At 38.6% G+C, this 25,169-nt stretch overlaps 1 protein-coding gene across 1 annotated transcript in view; it reads left to right on the plus strand.

Annotated features, from left to right (window-relative positions):
* Positions 1-25,169, plus strand: part of TMEM135 (transmembrane protein 135) — a 176,383-nt gene that overhangs the window by 137,524 nt on the left and 13,690 nt on the right. Inside the window, exons 7-9 of the mRNA XM_084531480.1 lie at positions 20,078-20,119; positions 21,626-21,772; positions 23,931-24,000. Of these exons, the coding sequence (XP_084387606.1) occupies positions 20,078-20,119; positions 21,626-21,772; positions 23,931-24,000 (259 nt within the window). The remainder of the gene's footprint in view (positions 1-20,077; positions 20,120-21,625; positions 21,773-23,930; positions 24,001-25,169) is intronic.

Below are 25,169 nucleotides of genomic sequence, written 5' to 3' on the forward strand. Positions count from 1 at the left end.
GGGAGACACACTGTTACAAAAGTCATTGTAGTTGTGGTGAATCTGTTTTTATTAAAAAAAAATAAAATAATATTTTTAAATTGTCCATTTGATGCATTTTCAAGTGATAAATAGACAGTGTGATTTTCAGTTTCACTGTGGATTTAAAATTAAGCTGCCATGTTCCTACAGGGTGATGTAGTCTTGAGGAAGAAAAAGGGGGAAAAAAAAAAAAAAAAAAAGAGGGTCTCCATTTCAAAATCTAAAGTATTGAATTTAATACGCAACTTCTGAAAATCATATTGTGCGCATATGTTAATAGGAACTTCCCACAAAAACAGATGACAAGATGTGAAAAAGATAAGATGCAGAGAGTTTGTTTTTCTTAAGTGTATCTTTTTTCATGTTAACCTTTTAACAGACATCATTTCTGTCAGGGGAGATAACTGCACAACTTCAGGTATGTTTGTCAAGTGAAATCCTAACCTCACAGCCTTCCTTAGCCCCATTTCCTAACAAAGAGAGATGTTTGCAACAGAGATAACTTATGCTCCTGCCAGGCTCCTTCCTAATAACCTTTGAACCCCATAGCCAGTTTTTAATCTTACTTGTGAAAGCCTAAAGTTCCCAAAGACACAGAAAGTTCTGCTTTTTACATGAAACTATGCAGCTGCTTGGACAAGACAGGAGGCTTGCAGGGTGAGCCTGGTAATGTGCAGACACAAGGCAGCACACCAGGGTCTTGCACCCAGGGTTTGCTCAGCAAGCTGCTGGGACATCAAGCTTGAGGGACAACTTGTTGGTTTAAATGTTAATGAAAAAAAGCAAAGCTTCTTTCACCTTAACTGTTTTTCAGCTTTTCTACTCTCCCCTTGTTAACCTAGAAAAGATGAATGTAGATGGTCAAAATGCCTTAATAAATGGCATCTAAAAGTCATAAAGATGTAACTGTTTATGTGCGTGCTTTTCAATATAACTTAAATAAATAAATGGAGAAGAAAATTTCCTTTATAGAAAAAACAACTTGAAGGGTGAGGAGATGCTAACTATGATACGCTATGATGTGCTAGCAAGTTAGGTAAATAGCAATAAAATGCTATTTGCATTAAATAATTGCAATAAAATGCTATTTGAGAATCAAAATCAAACTCAAAATCTAAGTTGTACAGGACATAAAAACATACAGCTTACTCAGGATGCCAAATTAATTCAAGTATTGCTGCACCCTTTCATTAAAAAAATCAACTTTGTTAAAAAACAAACAGAAAATACTATTTTTAGTTTCACTGGTAGGTTAAAAAAAAAGTCTTTCTTGGATCAAAATTAAGTCCAACACTGACAGCATGTCTGAGGTCATCTTTCCCTCCTAATCCCTGCCTCGAGTCAGGGGGCTGTAAAAGAAGCAGTTTGCAGAAGCAGCATCCAGTCTTCCCTGTACTGACCCGGGGGAGAGATAAGAGAGCAGTCCTGTTTGCTGCATTCTCTGATGTTGATGTGATCTTCTTTAAAAGTATATAGCTCTGGTTTATTTAAATAGAAGAAAAAAATCAGAGGGTGTGATTTGTGTGTGGGGGGTATTGTTTATTGAACTCAGAAATAGGTTGTTTAATCATTGAATAAAAAACAATGTTTTGCATGGAAATATCCAGTATCAAAAATGTGGAGATACTTTGTAGTATAATTATGATGTATCAAAACACAAAGTTGGTGAATATTGCTAGTTCTTCATTTAATTTCAATCATAATTTCAGTATCAATTTTAAGGTTAATCTATCATTAGTAGCCAAGCCAATTCCATATCAATGGGACAATGGAAAAATTTTGTGTACAAGCCTCAGAACAAGGCTGGGCAACATCAGTAAAAAAGTCTGAGTCGTCTAGGATTATAAATCTGAGAGAAGACAAAGGATGTCTTTTCTCCATCGTCTGTCTCTACGGCTTCATGAGACAAAACGCCAGCAGCTCTTGAGTGCGCTTGCTTTTACTCCTTGCAGTTTCTCAACACTTGGAAGGCTGTAATGCCAAACCAGGAGGTTTAACACAGAAGTTTGGGGTTAGTCATTGACTTTGATACTAAGACTACAAAGCCCTCTTGCATCTTCACATGCCTTCCATGTGGGGAAAGGAGTGGTGCCACTCATCTGCAAGGTGAAGGAAGGTCTGGATGTGTTCTAGCTAAAAGAGAATGAACAATCCCATCAAGGACGAGATGAAACGTGTATGCACAAACGAAAATACAGACAAGGGCTTTGGGGATCTTCTGTTATTTAAGCACACAAATATTCTGAACCTTGAAGCCATGTGCTGCTTTATTGGGTTCGTACATAGAGAGTTCATGAGCCTTCTAGAGATCAGCGTTACTCCCTGGTGTTTGGAAGATGCTTACCTCTGGAATATGTGCATTGAGAACAGGAATGCACAACGTTTTGAAGGATTGCCCTCCAGAGCAGGTCTTCTAAATACTGTGATTGTATCCACATCATAAACATGAGGAAAAAAAGCTTATGAGAACATTTCCTGAAACAGTGCAGAAAGCACTGAGGCTGTTCACTGCAAATTACTTGTAGTAAACTTACTTCTGCTCCCTATATGCTAAATGTTCTTGTGCACATTTTCTTCTGGCCCATGTGGATGGAGCATGCATCTGAAAATGAGGAAAGCGCTAATGAGAATACTCGAGTAGGCTTTGGCATGAATAAGACAGCTGTTGGTTATTTTATCCTTTCCAACTGTCAGTTTAGATACTTCTGCTTGGGCTGCAAGATATGGCCCTTGACGAGGACACGTCTCTAAGGGGGTTAGATCTCACCATTAGTGACAGGATTTATATGCACTAGAAATACACTAGCAGACCCTAATGAAGTCCAGAACTCTGATATTCTGGACTAGAAATGGAACTTTTTACCCCAAAACTCACTTGGCAGCATTCCACCATTCCATTTGTAATCACATCGTAAGATGCATTCAGTGCTGATTGTTACTATGTTGTTTTGCAAGATACAAATGCTCATACTTTTATTTTAAATATGTACTTATAAAATAAATGGTTATACTTGAAATACTTAGCAAGTAAGTAAATACAAAAAAGAAAATACCCCAAATCCCCAGACTCCACCCTTGCTCCATCACAGATAAATCAACAATGTAAAATTGTTTTTTCCTCTAGAACAAAAGCTTCACAGCTGTATTTAAAAGTCTGGTGATGAAAAGTGATTCATAAGGTGAAGTAATCATTTTTGTACAGTGCATTTGGCAGATTTCAGTCAAATTACACCATAAAAGAAATATTATATTTGATAGCAAACTGTTTATGCAGTGAAACTTGAGAATGAAAGCTGACTGCCCAAAGACTTATGACTGTGCTGCTCTCTGATGCTACTCTCTTCTTTTCTTCATACCCAGTTGTGGTCAGTATGTGTTGTTCCTGTCTTTGTTGTAGGTTTAGGCTTTAGCTAAATTTTTAACGTCCTTTCATTGTGAAATCATTCCCATTTCTTTAATTTAAGCGTTAGTGCAGGCTATTATATCTAAGTTATCTACTACTTGAAATTCTTACCATCTAAATATAAAAGGAATTAAACTCAAAATGTTTTGGGCTACCTTCAAGGTTTTCAAATTATGCTCATTTTGTCTATTGTATTTTTGTTTGAAAAGGACATGCACGTTTCACCAAATTGTTGTGTGTATAATGCTATATGACTTAAAACTGTAACAAATAATTACAAGGATTTAATAGGATGGGGCAAACCTCTTTATCCCCCTTTGCATGAGTGACTTGGGAGCAAAAGGTTGTGACCTGCAGGGTCAAGAATACTGAGTGGAGTGTTTGAGTGCAGTGGATTTATCAGACAATCCTATTCAGTCTCAGCTTTCCCATTGAAGCTATCCTGATGCTCTGCAATTAGTATACACCAGTTACCAGAGTTGTAATGTTCTTCCTGGGTTTTGTTTGTTTTGTTGCTTGTATAGAGTACTGATTAGGGCTTTTGAGTGTGGAATTCACTCACAAGTGATTTATTTTGTATCTCTAGGATGGGTTCCAGCTGTTCAGGATTTTTTTTTTTTTTTCCCTGGGAAATCTTGGTTTCAGATAGCAGGCAGGGTAGCAAACTTGAGAAGTTATAATCAGCTCTTGATAAACTATTCTTTGTAGGATGAGACTTTCATTTTCTACCTATCGTTAATGTTATTTCTTGCTTTATCTTCCTTCAAAATCAGTTCTAATCTTTTACTGTTTTAAGCATTAAATGAAATGTTGATAGATTTATAAGAACCTATTGAGTAAAGTTAGAACTGAGGATGTTACCAAGTCCGTGTATTCTAGGAAACCCGTGGGATGATTTACAAAAGAATGTGCCCTAGCTTAAGCTTCTCATTCAGAAATTAAACCCCTATTGATACATAGAAACAGACTCCTATTCATATGTTCCATATGATTTGTAGCATCCTAATCCTTGCCATGAATCCCTTCCTTATTCTCAGTATTTTAGACTGAAACACATCATTTCAAAACATGGCTTCTTCACATTTTTTTTGGAAAACGTCAGCTCTTCATTGATTAAAGTTCTAATTGTCTCCTTTCACAAGTACCATGGGTTTCCTAAGGCCTGTTGAAGAGCAATTTATTTTTAGTTATATAAAAACTGTCTTCTGTGAGTATATATTTAAAAGTTATCATGAATCTGCACATTCATACATCTACCTAATTTCATAAACCTTTAATTTCTTCCACTATTACCAGTACTTATATTTTTTACCTTCAACAATTAGCATCTTGTTTGTGAAATGTATAATGCTACTGTTCTTATTCAATGTAATATGCCAGTAGCCAGTGGAAAATAATGAATAAAATTGAACTTTAGTAAGTAATTGGTAGGCTTAACGATCTCGCAAGCTGGTATGCATTGCCTGGTTTGCAAACTCAGTAATAACTTGCTCCCCCTTTAGCATAATTTTGTTGACTTGTGGTTGTTGCACTAATGTACAGCTATTGCTGTAGTTACTCGCTGGATTACAAGTGAAATTTTGAAACCATAATAAGTCTTTCCGCAGTTGGCTTCTGCATGAATTGCACTTTGTAACATTATTATAAACACTTGGAGTGGTGTAGGTCCAAGAATCACCATCTGCTATATGAAGTTTGTAAAATTGTTTACTTAACATTGATGAATGTATTAAAATTGTAAAAAGAGGCCAAGAACATGTCACTAGAACTTGGATTTGTCTCCAGCTAATTACTGCAAATTAAAAATTAAGCAGCCTTGTCTAATCTGCTTTCATGGCTTTGCAGCATCCAGAGCAGTTTGTGAGTCAGCATCAGGTGCAGTTTGAAAAAAGACATATCTGGCCTGGGGACAGAAAGATGGAGAAATGTAATTCTCTGAAGAAAATAGTCCAAATGTCCTGGATATACATGTAAACTGAACTTTTTCACTGGAAAGCTGTCAGAGCTAAAGGAATCATTCATGGTGCAAATCATTTGTCCACTGATTATGTACTGCTAAAATGTGTAGTATTGGCAGGTCCAGTTTACTAAAATTTATTTTTACATATTACACTCTTTAGTTTGCTGCATCTTGTTGCCTTTAATGGAATTAAAGGGATGTGTCACTGGAAATTCATGATATTAGTTTGTTTGTTTATTTTCACTAATGCCATATAAAAAGAGCTCATCTCAGATGCAAATGTGGGAGATAAATGTCTCCTGAAGGTCTCCACACAAGAAAACTTGCAGCAAAAGGAGGGAACAGGTGGCCTGCTTAACCTGCACGGCTCACATCTCATTCTCACAGTTGGCATATTTTCTTATGAAACTTTGACTTTGGAAAGTGCCTGGCACAAGCAAGTAGAGCAGTTAATTCCTATCAGCCATGCGCTTTATCAAGCACACACATAGCAGCAGAAATGCCCAACGAACTTCCTATGTATGTTCCTCTCTCACTTCTCCAGGCGCGTGTTGTGGCCATATGGATTTATTGAGGATTTATTCCCCCAGTTGTGTCTTTTCCATTGGCCCATAAGTGATGGGCATGGGGTGACACCGAGTAATGCTTGAAGTTACAATCCCAAATTGACCTTTACTTTTGGATAACAAACATAAAGCAATACCTGCTGTTTCCAGACTTGCTGGGATTGTAGTTGTATGAAGGTTTGTTTGCCACACCATTTTACTTGACTTCACATTTTCAGGGACAACAAAACAGGTCTGTCATTGCGCTCTTAGTGCTATCTAAATCTAAAATGAGGAAAACAAATTTCCTTCTAGGAGTACAAAGCATTGCATTTGTGACTTCAATATTAGAAGTGAAAGAAATTTTAAAACAAATGCAAAGTTAAGACCTACCTACTGTCAAATATTTTTTTCTTGCTGTCATTTAGCATTTCTTTGAGGCTTTTCTCAGCTGAAGCTGCTAAAATGTAACCTCAGTAGAAGAGTGCCTTCAGAGTGGGAGTTTCTTCTGGATCCTCTTGTACTGTGGTGATATTTCTCTGTTATTGGGATGTTAGTGAATACACACAAGCCTTCAGTACAGTTCTGGAGGATCTCCACTTTTCCTTCTCCCCCTTAAAAATCAGCTTAGGTTCTGTAGTTGTTTAAATATTTGAGAACATGAAAGTTAGGCATTAATTAAACTTTTCTGTCTCTTAAAATGGAATAGCAGGGCTTAAAGAAATCCTGAGAAATCATCTAATTTCACCTATACCCCAAGGAAGCACCACTTACTCCATTCCTGTCAAATGCCTAACTCGCTCTTTACAAATTCTAACAGTAGAGAGGCCATAACAATCTATTCCAATTGTTTTTCACCCTCCAGAGTTGTTAGAACATGTGCTGAAGAATTGCTGAAGATTGCTTCTCCTTGCTTTCCATTGCTATTTGTGTCGTTGGTGGTTTCTACTTATAATACATTACACAGACAGTCGATGGACAGCATCCTGTTTTTTCTGAGCATCTCTTTTCCACTTGTAGCCCTTTTCTGCTTGTTATTATCTACAAATGTAAAAGGCCTCCTTTTGCTCTGTCATCTCTCTTCCTGCTGAAATTATTGACTTGCAGACATCCAGGAGAGGTGCTTGTGGAGTAGCACTTGGTACATCTTTCCAGTTTGTCAGGAAGCTGCTGATAACCGCTCTCTCACTGCTCGTCTGACCAGTTTTGTATTCACTACGAATGCTTTCCATTAGATTGTGCTTCCCTGATTGTTTTTAAGAGAAATTGTCACATGTTTCAGGGTCCAAAACAGGATTCAAATCAGTAGTGTATGACACATACTGCATTTCTTCTCCAGTCACAAAGTGTTACACAATGCTAAGCACGTCTTATTTATGTTTCTGGATAATTGTATGTTGATTGTTACACATCCTCATGACTGTCTTCCAGGTGCTCACAATGCCTGTTTACGTACGTTGGTTTCGCACAGTAGGCACCTTCCTCCTTAGGAAGGCAGTTGAATTGTAGTTTTGTCTAATTCCTCCTTTTCTGTCTGTATGATACTTATTGTTTAACTTTGTCTTTACTAAAAATTTCTTGTCTAAAACATCCTGAAGTTATGTTACCTTTTCCCCTCCTACGGGCAGAACTCTGGTTCCTACTCGTTCTGTGATTGTCCTCTAGCAATGATATGATTTGCTGCTGGGAAGATGGAGATGATGCTACGTATTTATTAGTCAGCAAAAGTAGGTGTGAACACTTCACAAGTATGCTATTAGTTATGCTCATTACCTATGCTTATCTTGAATTTAAGATCTTTTTCCCCAAATAGCAAAAGCTTGCAGGGTTAGGTCCTATCTCCAATAAAAGACCAACCTTCTGGGATTTTCCAGGGATGTGTCCATTTTGTGTGAGGTAGGTCTTTGATGGAGACACAAGAGTTAATTTCAGTTGACTTGCTGTGTGTCTGTGGCCCAGCAGAGGCAGGTTGTGCTAACCCAGTTTTCAGGACTGGTTTCATCCCTGCTCTTTGCAGTAGGACCCACTCACCCATGCGCAGTGTGATGGTGACATGGATGGGAGGGCTTCAGCTTGGCCACAGCTCACTTGGCAGAAAGATCCATGGGAAGCTGCTCTGATGATGTGAATGTACCCTCCAAGAGCTGTCTGCAGGACTACCTCAAGGGGATGAAGTAAGGATGTGTTCAGCAGCAAGACGCCCCAGTGCCGTAGTTTTGTAGGAAACTCAACCGCCTTCCTTGGTAGCGATAAAAAGAAGATCCCCATCTTTGCCAGTAATAACTTCTCCCAGAAACTGGCCTCAAACTTGATACATTGCAAGAAAGCAACAGGAAAAGGCACAAGGAAAAGAATTCGTATTTGTCATATTAATTTATGTTTGTCTTATTAATTGCTTGGGAATTTAGACATACTTTTTTCTTTGGAGTTACTGGAGTGGTGGTAGCTGCAAAGATGCAGCTTGATGATGGCTGTGCTTAATGCGTTTTAGAAGCTATTCAAGAGTAGAGGTTTCTGACTAAAAAAGAGTTAACATTAAGGATTTTCTGACATTATTTCTCAGCAATGGTGGTGATATGTTAGCATATGCAAGTGATTTGCATTCAGTCTTTGACTTGTAGACCTAAAATGAGCTTTGGCTCTACCTTAGAGGTTCTGGCATGCCTTCCCTGTAGAAAATATTAGCCAGAACTTCTGGATGGCTTGTTTCTGCTTTGTTAACGTCGCTTATTTGCTTTGCCAAGTAATTTTACATTTGTAACGTTTAAGTTCTGGCTTCTTAGTGTGGTGTCAACTTTTTTATCTCAGCTAGTTAAAGGTAATAGATGTTTAAAATAGTTGAGAAATGGTGAGAGGAGATAATGTTTCTATAAAATCTCACAAACTGAACTGGGGTTAATAATACTCATTTCCATCTAGTTTGTGGGCTATTTTAAATGGTTATCAATCCCTTATAAATCTTTTAAAAGGCAATTGAAGGTTAGAAATACCATACCATGCTTTCTCTACTTGTATCATCTTATTCCTGCTGAAGTGGACATTAATTCTGGTTCCCAAAGTTGCGTCAGGATAGTATATCGTACTTCTCAATCACTTCTGGAAGGATGAGTGTTCTTTTTAAAATTGTGTATTTTTAGTTGACATTGATATTTGTGAGAGTTACTGAAACCCAGGTTCACACACAGCCCAAAATCTGCCTGAGCTGCTTTTCCTGTTGTGTTTGGGGGGATGAATTGCTGAGGAATATGCTGTGTTTAAAACTTTCTAAGCTTTTATAAGAAATTGGATGGAGGTAAAACAACGTATAGTTTAAACTTTAGAGCCCCGTTCCCATTATCAAACATCATTGACAACTTTGTCATTGTGCTGAAATCTCATCAGTGAATGTTAAATACTCGATTAATCATAGGCTTTAGGAAAAGGCACTTTAGTCATATGTAGATGGATATTTTGATGAAGCATTCTAGAAATGGAAAAGCATGTAATCACATGCGTATTTAACATATCCATATTTAACATATCACTGAAGAACCACAACATATAGTTTGTATATGCAAATGGGGTTAAAAAAGTAGCAGAAGTTTTCTAATGTTATTTTTCGGTGGTGCAGTCTCACTGGATTGTATTTTTGGCGTGGCTGCATTTGCTCAGCTGCCTGGTTTAATTTCAGTGGTCCACTGGAGAAGTAGACTAAATGCTCATAATAACACACCATGACATATCTTACTTGCACAGCGTGGAAATTGAGGCTGATATTTCTTTCATTGATCTAAATGCTCCATTTTTTTCTGGCTGCAGTGTGTGAGTGCACAGGAGTTAGCCAGTGCCCAGAGTTCTCTGTGCAGATAAAATGCAATGGAAATTCTGTGCAGTCTCAAAGTTTGAAAACCAACACCCCTGAAATCAGACAAACAAGCGAAAAAGCATGACAGTGCCTTCCTCAGGAGCTGTCTGACTAACTAAGCATCATGAGATATCAATACATACGTGTTAGACTTATGGTTTCTGATTGCTTGAGTTGTATTCTGTCCACATGTTCACATTTTGCACTGTGGAGGCACTAGAAATAACCCTGAGAGAAAATGAGATAAAGAGAGGTGCTAACTTCATGAAACCCACCCAGCCCAAGAAGTGGCACTCTGTGAGAAAGCCCAAACACTCTGGCAGTCTCTGTGTAGTGAGATTGTCAGCACTTGGCTACGGGCTCTGCACAGTAGTTGTAAGCATTGCTTATGTGTTTGCAGAGCAAAAGAATTGTAGGAGGCTTTATTGAACTTGTAAACAAGGATAGCAGCAGCAGCAAACTCCCAGCAATAATTTTGGGAAGGTTATATTCATAAATACCATCTCATTTCACTAAGTTAAATTACTTAATCACAGAAAGTATTTTGTGGTACCTAATTAAAAATAATATTACTTTCTTTATAATTCTGGGGGGATTCTGTGTTTTCCCTGGCGATTGCCCACGTTTGTGGCATGGAGTTCATGGTTTTTGCTCTTGTAAAAAAAAAAAAAAATCAAAATCAGAGGCCACATTTAAGTGATTATAAGAATAGGAAAGGACCAGAAGTCTGTTGCAAAGGTGACGCCCAACCCCAGAGCTGTGTCCCGTAGGCTTGGCCTTTGCGTTACATCATTCCAACTTTTACGAGCAGTTTCTCAAACTTTTTTTTTTTTTTTTTTTTTCTGGTGATGCAACTTTCTATTTCAAATACGGCACCTGGATGTGCAGCACTAAAAATACGATCTATTGAAACGGCAGTGTAGTAATTTAAAATAAAACTATGTTAGAATAAAGCCTGTCCCCTTGCTTTTCTACAGTATAAGCCAAGGGAACTACTAAGGAGTGAAGTTGTGTAGCAGCACTGAAATGTGGTTCTCAAGATAGTGTTTTCTGAGACTATGCATAAATACTTTATTCACTTTGTGGTTCTTCAAGCAGTTTTGAGAATTTAATGTTTTCAAGACTTCCTGTGATACTTAGGAACCTCAGAGGCGTATCTGCAGAGCACGGCATCGTGCCAGAGATGTGTGTGTAAACTCTGGGTAAACCAACGTGTTGCAGTCATTGCAAAGAAATATTATAGTGCCAGAAATACAGATTTAAGTTTCAAGAAACTTCACAATGTGGTCATTTGGCTTGACTTTAGCAAGAAATGGATGCTGTCCTAATGCTTGTGGCACAGTACCTAATTATCACAATCTTGGTGATTTCTGCAGCATTTAACATTATAGACAATAAGAATATTTTTGAGTAACAGTCAAAATCTCACTCCAAGTCAATGTATTACAAATAACAACTCACTGATCTAAAAGTAATGCATAATTTTCAGTGTGTAACCTAAATCTGCAAAGGCCATGACGTATTCAAAACAATTGCTAACTTCTTTAAAATCTTTTTATAGCTTTTCATTTCATTAAAAGCTTATTCTGATTCAATATGCCGATTTTATTAAACGTCAGAGATACCGCTAATATAATATAAAAAATATAAATGGATAGTCTCCTCATAATCACATTTTGAAACGAAGCAAACAGCCAAACATTGCCCTTATAATCTAGTTACGGGATCATCTGGGGAAAGCAAATGGTGCATCTATTTCTCTTGAATGCTGGAGTTTGTCAATTAATCTCTGTAGGAGAGGTTTGGCTAACTGAAATTTTGAATCACCTGTAAATAGCATGAAGCATGTTTACAGAAACCATCTCCAAGAAGCTTAGCTGCTTTTTTTTTTTTTTCCAGTTGCAGAGAGCTAGTGGAAGCCAGACAAAAATTTGGCAGTAGATAAATTTAGCAGAGGTCTCATCGTAACATAGAATTGCTGCAGATGCCACCATGATTTAAACCGAGCCAAACCCAGTATGAATTTTAAATCATTTGCTTCTTAATGTCATAACAGCATGTCCTGTTGGCGACAGCCTGAGTGTCCTTATTGTTCTAACAACAATAAAACAGCATCAGTGCAACCTTAGCCCCTGAGGCGGACGTGGTTTGGTGCATGTGTCAAGGTACAGTGCGCTGAATCCTTATGCCTCTAGAGGCAGTGGACTTCCCATCTTCATGCCTGCGAGTATTTTTTGCTGTTTCCTATTTTTGTTCTGTGCCCGATTTGGAGAGTGTTTGGGGTTTGTTGCAGCAGAAGGTTACCATTTGCTTGGTTAACAAAAAAAAAAAAAATAAATCCCAAAGGTTAAAATTGGGTGGTGGAAAAATGACATCACTTTTGAAAATTCAACAAACCCAATTGAACTAAGCAGATTACTCCTTACTTTTATCATTTAGTCAGCTCTTTTAGTTAGTTTTAGTTTTCAGCTGTGTGAGGCAGGGGCATTGAAGAAGGATTTTGGGAAGGGGAAGCGGCAGTCTGAGTCACCCAGCTGCTGGAGAAATTGGTGTGCTTCACCTGCCTGCTGCTGAGCCCGCAGCACTGCGCTGCCGTTACCCAGAGAAACAGAAGGGCTGCATCCAGCTACAGTAATAAAAAATCTTTTTTTTATAATCTGAGGAAACTGTGTTTACCTAAAAATGCACATTTTGGGAGCATTAATCTCTCTGAAGAAATGAGAACATGGTAAGTAGCAGGGTAATTAACATCCCCAGAAATCTGATTTCATGTTTGGCAGTAAGACACACAACATGATTAGCAATCAGATGTGAAGCGTTGATTGATAACAGCTTTGGTTTACAATTCAGAATCCAGTATTGTGATATATAACCGTGGTATACAAAGCTTTCTTTTCAATTGCAGTGTCACATTCTTGCCAGAAATACAGAATTTTTTCTTAAAAAAATGTAATTCCCTGGATTCACATGAAAGCTTAAGGGGACCACAGTTCACTGTTAACTATACTGTTTGCCATCTCCATTCACTCTTTCTTTCCAAGTATTGTAAATGATGCATTCAGTACAGCTCTAGAAAATAAATGTGTTCTGCTCTGCTGTCTTACTCTTCCTTGAATGCTGTCCCTGCTTTCTCGTTCTTCCTTCATTTGGATTTTTCAGGTATTGTTTCATATTCACTGCATGTAAGAGTTACAAAACCATAGTCTTTTCAATAGATCATTCGATACTGCAGGCATGGCTAAAGAAAATGTCATGGGTACATTCTTTTACATTTTATTTAAATGCACAAAGTTAAACTATCAATTTGATTTGGAAACGTAAGCAATGAGATTTCTCTTTGTATTTGAATCCCATCTACATTACACATTTAATGGTGTGAAATATAATTTTTATAGGAGTTTCAACCACAACTCTTCTGACTTCTGTTATTTTTGATCCAGTTTTTAGTATGTCTTCTGAAAGCTACGTGGTGTCCGTGGGGTACGTGACTAGGTTTTTGTTATAATTGCCCCTTGAACTTTTTTCATCTTCCTGGATTGAATAGGCAAGACCTATGAGTAACGAAAAAAAGAAAACAAACATTTAATCCAGAAAAGGGGAAATTGGGAGAGAAAATACAGTTGTAAATCATTTCTTCCCTTAAATTTGCCTCTGTGGATTTCCTCCGCACAAATCACAAGTTGTGCCTCATGATGCCGTTCAGTTGCAGAGGAGATGGCTGCGAGTGTGGTTGCAATGTTCTCTGTGCCTGTAGCTGTTATGCTTCACAACGCCACCCTCGGGAAAAGGAGAGGAAGAAATGGTTTTCCATCAGTTCCCACTTTTTTTTTTTTTTTTTCTTGCTGAAGCAACCTCAGCATTGCTTGTGAAGGTGGCTTGCTGACCCTAGTGTGCCTCAGTAGAGGTGCTGCATTCAGGATGCTCTGGCAGTCAAGGAGCCTCCAAGGCAATAGTAAGAGAAGCTAATCACAGTCTTGGCAAAAGAGAGGATATGGAGATGTTGCATGAAAGGAACGAGGGCTTAGGTTTGATATTATGGGGAAATGTTCATGTTCATGGTAGCTGGTGAATGGAACAGACTGTTTTTGCTCTCAGCATGTCCAGGTGCCTTGACATGACGATTATTTGATGTCTCTAAGAGAGGTTGCAGTCTGTCCAGATGGACAAAAAAGTACTTGCATGTTCACGCAGTGGACCATAACTTAGTTTGAAATATATTGTTCTTTTGGTGGTAAGGTATCTTTGTGAGACAGGCAAGTTTTGTCTTTAATAGGGTATAGAGGTGATAAATTGAAATGGCCATAATTACAAAGAGCAAGGAAATCTCATTGAATCATCCATGTTAAAGCAACCTAACCATCTGCATTTTGGGTTCCATTGCTTGGAACTTTATGATCTTTAAGATCCCTTCCAACTCAAACTGTTCTATGATTTTGATCTCCAGTGCCCTGTGTAGTTGTAGATCTGGAAAGGAACCTCTTTTGTGTTTAGATGCTGCTCATCTGCAAGTAGTGGTTTGGATCCAGTGGAATTGCACCTAAGGGCCTCACTGCTTCCAAATAGGGTGCTGCAATTTCAGCTTTGATATGCTTTATTTCTGACAAGAAAATAAATAATCAGAGTATTCATTTTTTAAGCTGATATGAAAGTCATGCATAGCTCCCGATCTCAGAAGAGTCATGTGGAACCAAATCTACAAAGATTTGTAGGAGCCAGCTTCCCATAGATTTACCTAAATGAGGACCAAAATGCCTTTGTGCAGCCTCATTATAAACAATTAACAGCTCTGTGGAATTGGGTGTTGTTCTTAGCACAATCATAATGTTCTTCTCTGGTCGCTGGGGAGGATGTGGATATTGTTTAGATACTGGGAAAAGTCACTACAACTCAGTAATTACAAGTCAAAATAGATTTAGTGACATGTTCAATCATAATTTCTGGAAATCTTTTTTTCCACTTGAAAAAGTGGAAAAAAGTGGGAAAAAAAAAGTGGAAAAGTGTGTTCTTCCATTAGGAAAAATACTACTAGTACATATTTCAGAAAGATATGTACTAGTAGTACATATTTCAGAAAGACATTTGGTTTCAGTTTCCTCTTTCTATCAAACTTGACTGCATTAGCTCTTCTGTTATCCTGAGCATTAAAATATTTCATTTCAAAGTAACTTTTTTTTTTCTTTTTTCTTTTTTTCTGCAGTTACTTCTGTGAGGAAGATCTTACTGGTTAGGAATTATTCTTGGATCCCAGAGCCTTTTGGAAAACTTATTTCCAAAAGGTAGTTTTATTTTACTGTCCCCACATAAAAAGTTAGTCTCAGAAAAATGTAGAACTGGGCTTGACTAACTCTTCTGTTTCTGTGGTTCAGAATGATTATGTGTGTCCCTGAATCTTGACTTGCTTTCTAATCCAGTTCTTCGGTGGAGCCTAATCTGTACTTCAGTCCGGTAGTCACAACCCACCTGATTAGCAAGGTGGAAGGTATCAGATCGTGAGGAGGTATGGAGAAGGTACTGACTCTTTGTTCGTTTTAAGAAAAAGAAGCTTCTGAGAATAATGTTTAGAAGACAAAGGGAAGGGGAAGAAAATACAAAGTAGGAGTTTGACTGGGAGGAGGAGACATACTGTCTGATTTTTGGGTGGTCCTATGTGGAGCCAGGAGTTTGACTGAATGATCCTTGTGGGTCCTTTCCAACTCGGGATATTCTATGGTTCTAAGAAAGAAAAGCAAAAGAGATGGAAGAGGAAAAAGAGAAATGCCTGCAGAAGACAACTCAGAAAAATGACAGCTGTTGCTGTTGACTGTTAGCCAGGATGAGAAGCGTAGACAGAAAAACAAAAGCAGGAAGGTGTAGTAACCTCTCTAAGTAGCTTAGAACAGAAAATAGATTATCCTGTATGCTCACAAAGGAGCATAGATAGCCTTCGATTCCTAATGGCAAGCAGTTTAATACAAGTGGCTGTAACTGGTGTGCTCAGACAGAGTCACATTTCATCAGATGATCCTCCCTTCCTTGTACAGCAAGGCACCTTAACTCGGAAACGCGGTCCCCCCCAGCCAGCCCTAACAGGCAGGATGTGCTGCAGTAATGTGCAAACACATGTCCTGTGCTTGCAGTGCTTCCTTCCCACATGGCCATAATGAGAGCTCTGTAGAGGAGTTTCTAATTTACTCTTACCCCGAAGGATAACATAAGCAATATGGGAATGTTGTTAAACATGGCATGCGTTGTTGCTGTGAGCTACTTTCTCCTTATGAGTTCTGTGGGTGAAAAGTGACTTGTTTCCTCAGAAGGCTTCTTGCGCAGAGTACATCAATTGGTCACGGAGAAAATCATTAGAAGGCTTATGACAAGGCGCCCTAATAAAAAACCAAAACAACAACAACAACAAAAAACATATTTGCTGGCACTCAGCCTTGCAGCTCAGTGTGGGAACTTCTTCTCACATGATGGAGGGAGAGCAGTGTAAGCCCATGTACAGCACCTCTTTACATACACAAACATAAATAATTATAGTTAGTTCATGTCTTTTTGGAAGTGTAGTTAGTATCATGCCTTGGCTCTATTCCACTCTTGCTGTTTTCTTTATGAAAAAAAGTAAACGTGTGTGTGGCCCTAAGTTAAATTTATGTTATAAATACGCGTGATTAAAATTGACCCTATTGCTCATGTGCCAAAATTACCCCAGCAGGGGAATGTGGAGAACCAAATTTATTGCTGTGGCTCCTCGATTCTTCTGCTGCTCCAGCTCCAGCCTCAGCTCTTGCCAAAGCCAGGCTGAGAGCAGCGAGCATTTCTGCTCCGTTATCAGGTACGCGGTGCCGGATGGGGACAGCTGGCAGAGTTATGGGCTCTGCTGGCTTTGGACCAGGGGCAAATTCCCCTTCGATGGGAAAATTCTCTGCCAGGCAGTTGTAACCAGATTATGCGCCCTTTAAACGCTTGCTTGCTGGGCAAAAACTGGTGCCGCCTTCCTACAGCCTGAGATGCTGTCCCATGACCTGCAGGGCGGTGAGAACGGCAGCAGAGATGAGCTGCACTGAGTGTACAGCTCACCCAAAATCTCAGTTCTTCCAGGTTGAGTAATACCATAAAAAGAAGCTTAAACATAATATGCTATTCAGATTTTTCCTGGCTCAGGGGAATCTGAAACACTAGGCACATGCAATATTTTTTACTGTGCTCATTTGCAGCTTGAATGGCTCATTGGGGGTCAGCAGCAGAGCAGGGACTCTTTCACCCCTTGAGCAATGAAGCACTAAGTAAAAGTTATTTTTACCAATTAGTAGTGGCCTGTATGAAGCAAATCATTACTCTTCAGTTATTAGCAGCCAGGTGTTCATGAAAAGTACCATGTGCAGCTAGCATCGTACATTACTGTTGTTTGCAGTTGGAGTCAAGGCCGGTTGCTGAATTTGTGACATCTCCAGGCTGTCTCTGTGTATTTCATTTTCTCCCCCCAGCCAAAAAGAAGCATGTTTGGAGTTGGTGTAGAGGTTTCTTTTTTTTTTTTTTTTTTTTTGCTGCTGGTGTGGTGTGTCTCGTGAGCAAATAAGGGAACTGCAAACTCTAGATCAGTATTCTGAAGTCCTTAATATACAGAATTCATAATATAAAGATAAATATCATTATTGGTTACAATTTCATTTATAGGAGCAAAATTGCCATGTCAGAGAAGTGAAAATTGCAGTGCAAATTGCCCTTAATCAAACAAATTGTTTCTCTAGGGCAGGATTTTCACATACCCACTAGTCTGCATCATGAAGGAAATTTTAGGCAGCCAGCAGCATAAATTAAATTCTATTTAAGAACTTAAATAGCTCTTTTATACCACGTTAAAAGTAAAAAATGAGAAAGTTAAAGGGAGAAAATGGAATTGTATCTTCAGTGTTACCTCCACACTGAACTGCATATTTAGCCTTGATGTGTTTTGCAGGGGGATTCAGACCTATAGCTCCATGACTATATAGAATAACTAATAAAAGAAGAACAGTAATAACAACTAATCACATTCCGATACACCAAATACTTATTGTGCATAACTGACTTGAAGCATGTAACTACAATGGCTGCTAGAAATCCTTCTTCATGTTTCTTGGAGTTGTGATGAGGGGCTTGGAGCGTGGCTTTCTCTTTCAGTACTTCAGATGTCTTGTGATTTTCAGCAGTGGCGAAGAAATTTCGATGGATGCCCTCCTCGGGAACAGTTTAATAAGTCCGGTGGAGGCAGGATGGTGGCGGGCCAGGCCGCAGCCTGTCAGCAGCAGCTGGTGAGGGACATCTGGTGGCGCGATCCGGCAGTAATAGCCGCACGCTCACGGCTGGAAATGCAGTTGCACTGTAGTAATTAAGGCAAAAATGTCATTACGTTTGTAATGTGATTACTTTTCCGTGTCGATATTACTCTAGAAACACTGAAGTATGTTTACATTTCAGTTTGTGTATGGTTTTAGCTTACTGGGAAAGCAGAAACTAAAGCCCTGTTCTTGAGCTGGCAGCTTGAACACATAATGTGTCCAACACCCTTACCTCAAAAGACACTTAACTTACGGCCAATTGTAGGTTTTAAAACAAACTCGTGATATTGGAGAGCAGTTCTGTGGGTAGAGTGGGTATATGTAAACCCTGTGTCTTTGGGCTCGTAGTTCTGCCAGGGCTTTGCTGTGAGCTCTGGGTAAAGCTCCTTCCCTTTGTTTCACTCTGTCAGTCGCCCGTCAGTCCATCTCTCAGTCCATCGTTTTGTCAGAGTGCTACAGTGATTTTCAGCTTCTGAATCCCATAGGTAAAGGATCATAAAAAGTAAAATGTTTATGTGTCTTTGCTTTCAAAGTTCTGTGTTAATTAAAGATAACAGCAAACAATGTCTGAGATTACCATGGTCCCCTATAGAGCATATATACACGATCAATATTTTAGGTGCAATCATTTTGAAGGAGAAACTCTTTAGGATGAGTTTTCCGGTGTTCTGTGTAACTGTAACAGTACTTATGTATCACTGTGCACATGGTGACAAAACCAAGTCCTTTGGAACATGTTCAGGGCCTTGCCCATGGGTCGAGTACTGTGAGATTTTGCCAGCACCCTACAAGGCCAGCACAAAGCCAGACTTTACTGATGTGTGAACATCTGTCACCACAGAACGTGTCTCAAAGCTTTCCGTGACTTCTGCCTTCTCCTGTCCAGACTTTCAAGTGAAGAGGAAGGGTAAGCAAGGGACTCTTCCTTCTTGTTAGCATGTGCAGTAACAGTTGGAATGATCATCTGTCTGCATAACCAGGGAAATGGAGCCCAATTCAAGGCCAGTATCATCACTAATGCTGAGCTGGAAGCAAGCCACTATCTCATTATGTTCCTCCTGCTGTTCTTACATATCCAGCCATCAGCAGCATGCGCTGGCCATCTGCGCTGCCTTCTGGGAACTGATGCTGTTCAGGGGGACAGGCATAGACTTTCCAGGGACATCTTGGTCTTTGCAGGCAGAAGGAGAAGGGTTGTGTTTGTCCACTTTTGCTTATGAAGATCTTGCAACTTCCTTATGGTTTTCTCTTAGAGTAAATGAAGTGGTGATGTTGTTAAGCTGCTAGTTAAATATTATGTCAGGAATGCATTTTTACAATGATGTATTCACCATGCAATTTCATAAAAAGAAAAAGGGGAAAAAGTACAAGTACCAGCTCTTTGCTTTCCTGTCAGCTTGGCTCTGGTGCTCTGAGAAGTCTTCCAAGAAGGATCTGTAGCAGCTGCAAGCTTCAACTGCATTCATAGTTTGTTGTGCAGAAAGCAGTCAAAAATACAAAACTTTCACAGCCAGTTACAGACTCTTTACCGTGGTTATTCATATAAGAAACCTTATTTTGTGCAAAGTACAGTTATCTCAATATCAAAATTAAGTAGGGTGGGTTTTCTATTGAGGACCAGTCCTTCTTTGTCTCCTTGCAATAGCATTTATGTTTTGTTAAACTCATTTATTATTTTTTTCCTGTAAAGTAGCAGTTCTTTGTCACATTAAATCCTTTTATTCCCCCAGTGATTTCTGTCACCATCCTTTAAAAATTTCTCCACTCTTGGTTTTGATAAAAGAGAGAAGCACTGGCATTTATATATGTTTTACCCTTTGTTTCTAAGATGTTCCAAGGCTGTGGTGACATCTGATGTTGGGGATAGCCACAGAGTTGTTACAGACTTGCTGTTTTCCATTAACGAGACACTGATGCTCATCCGCAGCCTTTCAGTGTCATACTTCATCTATAAAACTAATCTACAAGCAATCCATTATAAAAAATATTGTTGTTTTTATATTTCAGGTGCAAAGATGGCTTGAAAGGATTTACATACTCTGCACTGAAGTAAGTAAGGAAAGTAGTTCTGGGAGTATGTAGCTTAAAGTGCGTATTTCAAGGAATTGTGCATGGTGGAAGCTGCCTTGTATGAAATGAGTTTTCCTAAGAAAAAAACACACTGCTCTAAAAATTTCCCAACTGGGGATATGCAGCATATTTTAAAGAAAGCATAATATGCTGGCAAGAGAGGAATGTTTTCATATTTTGGGTTATTATAGAAAGGAAATACAGGCACATGCTTACATGTTTTTGAAGGAGCACTATCTTTTCTCTTTTTAAAACTGTGATTCATGATTCCTACTATTCTCCTGGAAGCAATGGGCTGCTATGCTTTTTCCTGGAGTTTATTTTTTGTATTTACAAAATGTTGAATGAATACAACAGTAGTTCTATGACCAGCACTCAAATGAAGCATGGACTTTTAACATACTCCTTTGAGATATCCTGTGCCACTAAACCTTCTGTCAGTCCTAGTAATACTGGCTCTCCTATAATTTACTTTGCAATGGGACTTTCTGGTGGTACTCACCCATTTGTGGAGTTATACAAAATTCTCCTGTCTTCGTGCCTTATGTCAGAAGTGTGAAGAGATGTTTTTTTTTATCTCTCCCTTACATACACTGCTACCTGTCTCCCACTATGATAGCCCAGTGCATGCACAGTATCAGCTTACAAAAATGAGCTGTGGTAGGTGGTGGAAAGTACAGAGCTTGCAGCGATAGTTAAATAATTAATTGTGTGATCCAGAAATCTGGACATGGAACACTCCTATGACAACCTGTAAAAACAGTGCGCTCTGAAATTTGCTGAGAAATTCTGTCACAAACCAAATGACAAAGTTTATATACTTTTGCCACTCTCAGCAAGACTACCTCACAACAGTGTAACTTCAAATACAGTGCAGAGTGTTAGGAAACAGTATGTCTTATCATAATGACCTCCTTTGCCCTTGATACACAGTCATTCTACATGTAGGATGAACCCGTATATTGACAGTATCAACTTCTGGGCGAAGAAAGAAGGCTGACGATGATGCCAAGCAAAACAAAGCTGATGCTCTTGGTGAGAGCAAAAACATTTTGAAGATTAAAAAAAAAAACAAACAACACAGATATTTTATAAAAATACCATAGTAATTATCAATCTTTATGCAACCCCATTTTGCTGAAGACAATTGAGATATTTCATGGGTATTTTTAATTGGTGTTTTTCTTCTGTATGGAAATGCACTTCCCCAGTAATGTTCATGTTCCTAGTTTTAAAAAGAATCCTGGCAGCAATGTTGGCCGTTATGTGAAGTTTATCTAAAGTTTATGTCAGTGGATTGGTCTTTTCCAGGAGATACAAGTTTTGGCACCTGTTTAGGATGCATCTTCTTTTCCATACCTGTGGGTAACTTCAGGCTTGTTGTAAAGACTTTTAGAGTTCTGTATTAGAAACATCAGAGCCTTTATATATTTTTGAGTTATTTATATAACTGTTGTTTTATTCTCTTTTGTTTCTTTCTTTCAGGTTCATTGTAGGGAAAGAAGAAATCCCAACTCATTCATTTTCACCTGAAGCAGCATTTTCAAAAACAGATAGAAAGATAAAGCATTGTGAAAAAATATCACAACGAATGAACTTACTGGCTCTAACAAAAAAGCTCATGGACAAAGTGTGAGTCAAAAGAAAACAAAAGAAAAACAAAACAAAATGAGTCATTTTTACTTGGCTCTTTTTAATGTTTTGTTACACTGTATTTGACAATATTATAATGCTTTTGCTTTGCATTTAAGTGTTTTGCAATTCATTTTTACTGGATAAGTATCAGTATCAAATTATGAACTCTAACAAAAATGAAATTTAAGACCTGTATGTTGTATCAGGGATTCAAAACGACTTGCAGTGTGCAGTTTTCTAACAAGGGATTTTACGTTCAGCCCATTCTAAATGGCGAAGTGGTATTTGTTTTTGCTTCAGGACTGGCTCATGTCAAGGTTCCAGTAGTGCTGGTAGTGATATTAGGAAGGGAAAGCCACAAAGCAGCACTCTTTTTTTTAGGTCACCTTAAGTTACCACAACATCATCTTTTTTGGGACCTACATCCCTGTATTGCATAAAGTAGAACTGCCTTAGAGTAGGACTCATAACACTGGGCCTTTCCCCCTATGTCAGAAAGTACCCAGGCAAAAGTGAATCTAAAACTGTTTTACCCAAGGTTAGACCTAGACGTCTGAAGTTAGATAAGATAGGTTCCTTCCTGTCTACAGAATGCAATTTACTGTCCTTTACAATGGGCTTAAAGAAGTGACATCAGACAGCTTTTCATGCTGGCATGTTCAAATGTTCTACGCTGCTGTGCTTGATTTGTCTGCTTTGGACACGTTAGGTACCACGAGGAGGTACTTGCTATAAGGACAATGGCATTAGAAATAGAGTGGGGATCTGATCGTATCACACATGTGACTTCACTTCCACTGACTTCTTCAGGAGCCAGATCTTATTTATGGCCAGATCTTTTCCTACTGATGCACAGGAAAGAAGTCTGCAAAGTGCAGTTTGTAGTGGCTTACCTTACTGGCTTACATAATGAGCCAACATTAGGGGGTGACTTCCTATGATTTGTTGTGTCTTTGAATTGAAAAATATGAGGGCGATCAGCAGTGGCTTTTCAGGCAAGACTGTATTAGATTAAAAAAAAATCTACAAAGAGAAAAAGCTATGAGCTGTGCGCAGATTCTTTCAGCTGAGTTGTTTATAACTATTTTGTCTTAAATACTCCATATTCGGTTTGCTAGTTCATAGCTCTTCCACTAGGATTAACTACTAGGATTGAGGGACTATGTGTGGAGAAGAACATTTTTTCTTTAAGGTTTTGAAACTCTCTACTCAGATGTTCAGAAAACTACCAATTCTGAGTCCTAATGCTCTCACAGCTTTCCCTTCCATATGGTTCTTTTCAAAATAATTGAGTCTAAATGCCTGTAACCTGATCACATTCTCATTACAGTTTTTGCTACATAAACTGACCTCACAGATGATTTATAGCCATCAGACTTTATAGTACATGATTCAAAACTTCCAAGATATTTGGCACAGTATATAAATTGTGTAATTTATTTCGTATTAAAACTTGCATACTTGGCTATGGCGAAATATAATGTTCAGACCTGGTATGACATTACTTCTTTATAATTCTACATAATGCAGGGCTAACAACTGCACAATCCATGAATCTCACCATCCCAAGACAGTCTCTTTGGTACGCTGAAGGTCAAATTTGCAGTCTGAAATAAGAGCCACAGAAAAATCTATGCAGGAGGAGAATTAACCCAGTAGTGAAATGCTTATAATTGAAAGAAGTCTCACAGGGTATCTCTGTGTACTTGTATGGTCTATATTGCCTTCCAATAGACCTTAAAATGCTATGAAAAATGTGAGAACACAGATACTCAGTCAAATACGCTTCCAGAACCATGGAGTGCAGACAGACCGGGAAGGGTAATCCCACTAGAGTTCTGTCCCATAGCTTCTTGTTGAGAAGCAGAAAATTTGTTGCTTAATTTTGTATTTATAGGTATGGAATGGCAAGAAAAGAGATTGGATCAAAATAAGTGTGCAGACACTTCTGCTACACAACGAGGGTATTGTTTCTTTTTATTGTCCTTTTATAGCATCGTAAAAGCTCACAGTGCCCTTCAGTAGGTAATGGGAAAAATTGTGGTGGGAAAATAACACTTTATGTATTTTTAGGCAAGTAAAATTTATGAAGTCTCCTGTTGATTACACTGAAAACAGCTACAAGTTAATATGTGTTTCATTGTGCTTTTTGCAGGTGCAAACATGGCCCAAGGCATAGATGCTGTAAACACTATGAAGATAATTGCATTTCATATTGTATTAAAGTAAGTGCAGAAGACGTTAGATTGACAAACTCTGGCAAACACAGGGCAAAAGTCTCTGGTCAGAAAAAAATGTATACTTCGGAAATGAGAAAGGAGCCTGTTGCTCATTCTTTGTCCATTGAAAATACGACAACCCTGAAAACAACAGATTTTCTCAAATTAGGATGGGACAGGGGTTAAAGTTTTCTCATCTTTAGCTGAAGTGAATGAATAAAGTAAAACGTGTAGAGGAAAATGGACTGGTAAGCAAGGAACTTGTTTAACTATGTGATGCACTTTGCGGCTGAGCCCACTTGTGACTCCACCCGAAATAAAGCACCTGGAATGTGCTGCTTCGGCAGGCAGAGCAGCAGCAGCGTGCATACAGCTGTGCGTGTCTGGCACACTGGGGCTGGCTTTGGGCTCACTCTCCCATTCATTTATTTTAAGGGGTCAGGGTAATGAGAGATTGCTCCCAGTTGCTGTGCACGGGAAGAGCTGGCCGTGCCCAGTGGCATAATTTGTCCTCCATTACAATGGGATCAGTGCATATTTTTTCAGAGGAGTGCTGTGTAGAGGAGGCTGTTTTGGCTGGTGTTAGATTGGCACAGGTGGTACCACCTGCTATGCCTTTTTTCAGAGCTGTTAAGACTTCAGAAGATCTTGATCTCTTAATTTATTAATTTTTATTTTTGGAGCAGCAGAAATTGATTTGAGCATTTTCTGATGCTTTACTTTAAAAGACAACTTTTTAGAATGTTTATATGCAGTTTATGTTATCTTAAAAGAGGTATGGTTATGTTTAGCATCAGAAGAGATCTAGCACAATATTTAAGTATTTGTATGTAGTGTATCATTCTGTATTGTTCACACTGCAGTACATTAGCATACCACTGTGTAACATATATATAAGTTGCACTGAACTTGATGGGATCTGAGATAGTGCTTAAGTGTTCTGCTGAATTAGGATTAGAAAAGATAGTAGAGCCTTCACAAACAGTTCAGTGTAGTTTTGTCACCTTTCTGTTGTAGGTATTACATATTTAACAAAAACTCGATTAAAATAATAATTTTGTTTTGGCCTTGGAACTAGGAGGGAGAACCACTTACCACCTTATTTACCCTTACTTTGTTCAAAATTTGCCTGTCTTGAAAACTGTTGCATTTATCTCTTCTAATGGCACACAAGG

The sequence above is a fragment of the Aythya ferina genome (assembly GCF_964211825.1).
Source record: "Aythya ferina genome assembly, chromosome: 1".
Lineage (NCBI taxonomy): Eukaryota > Metazoa > Chordata > Aves > Anseriformes > Anatidae > Aythya > Aythya ferina.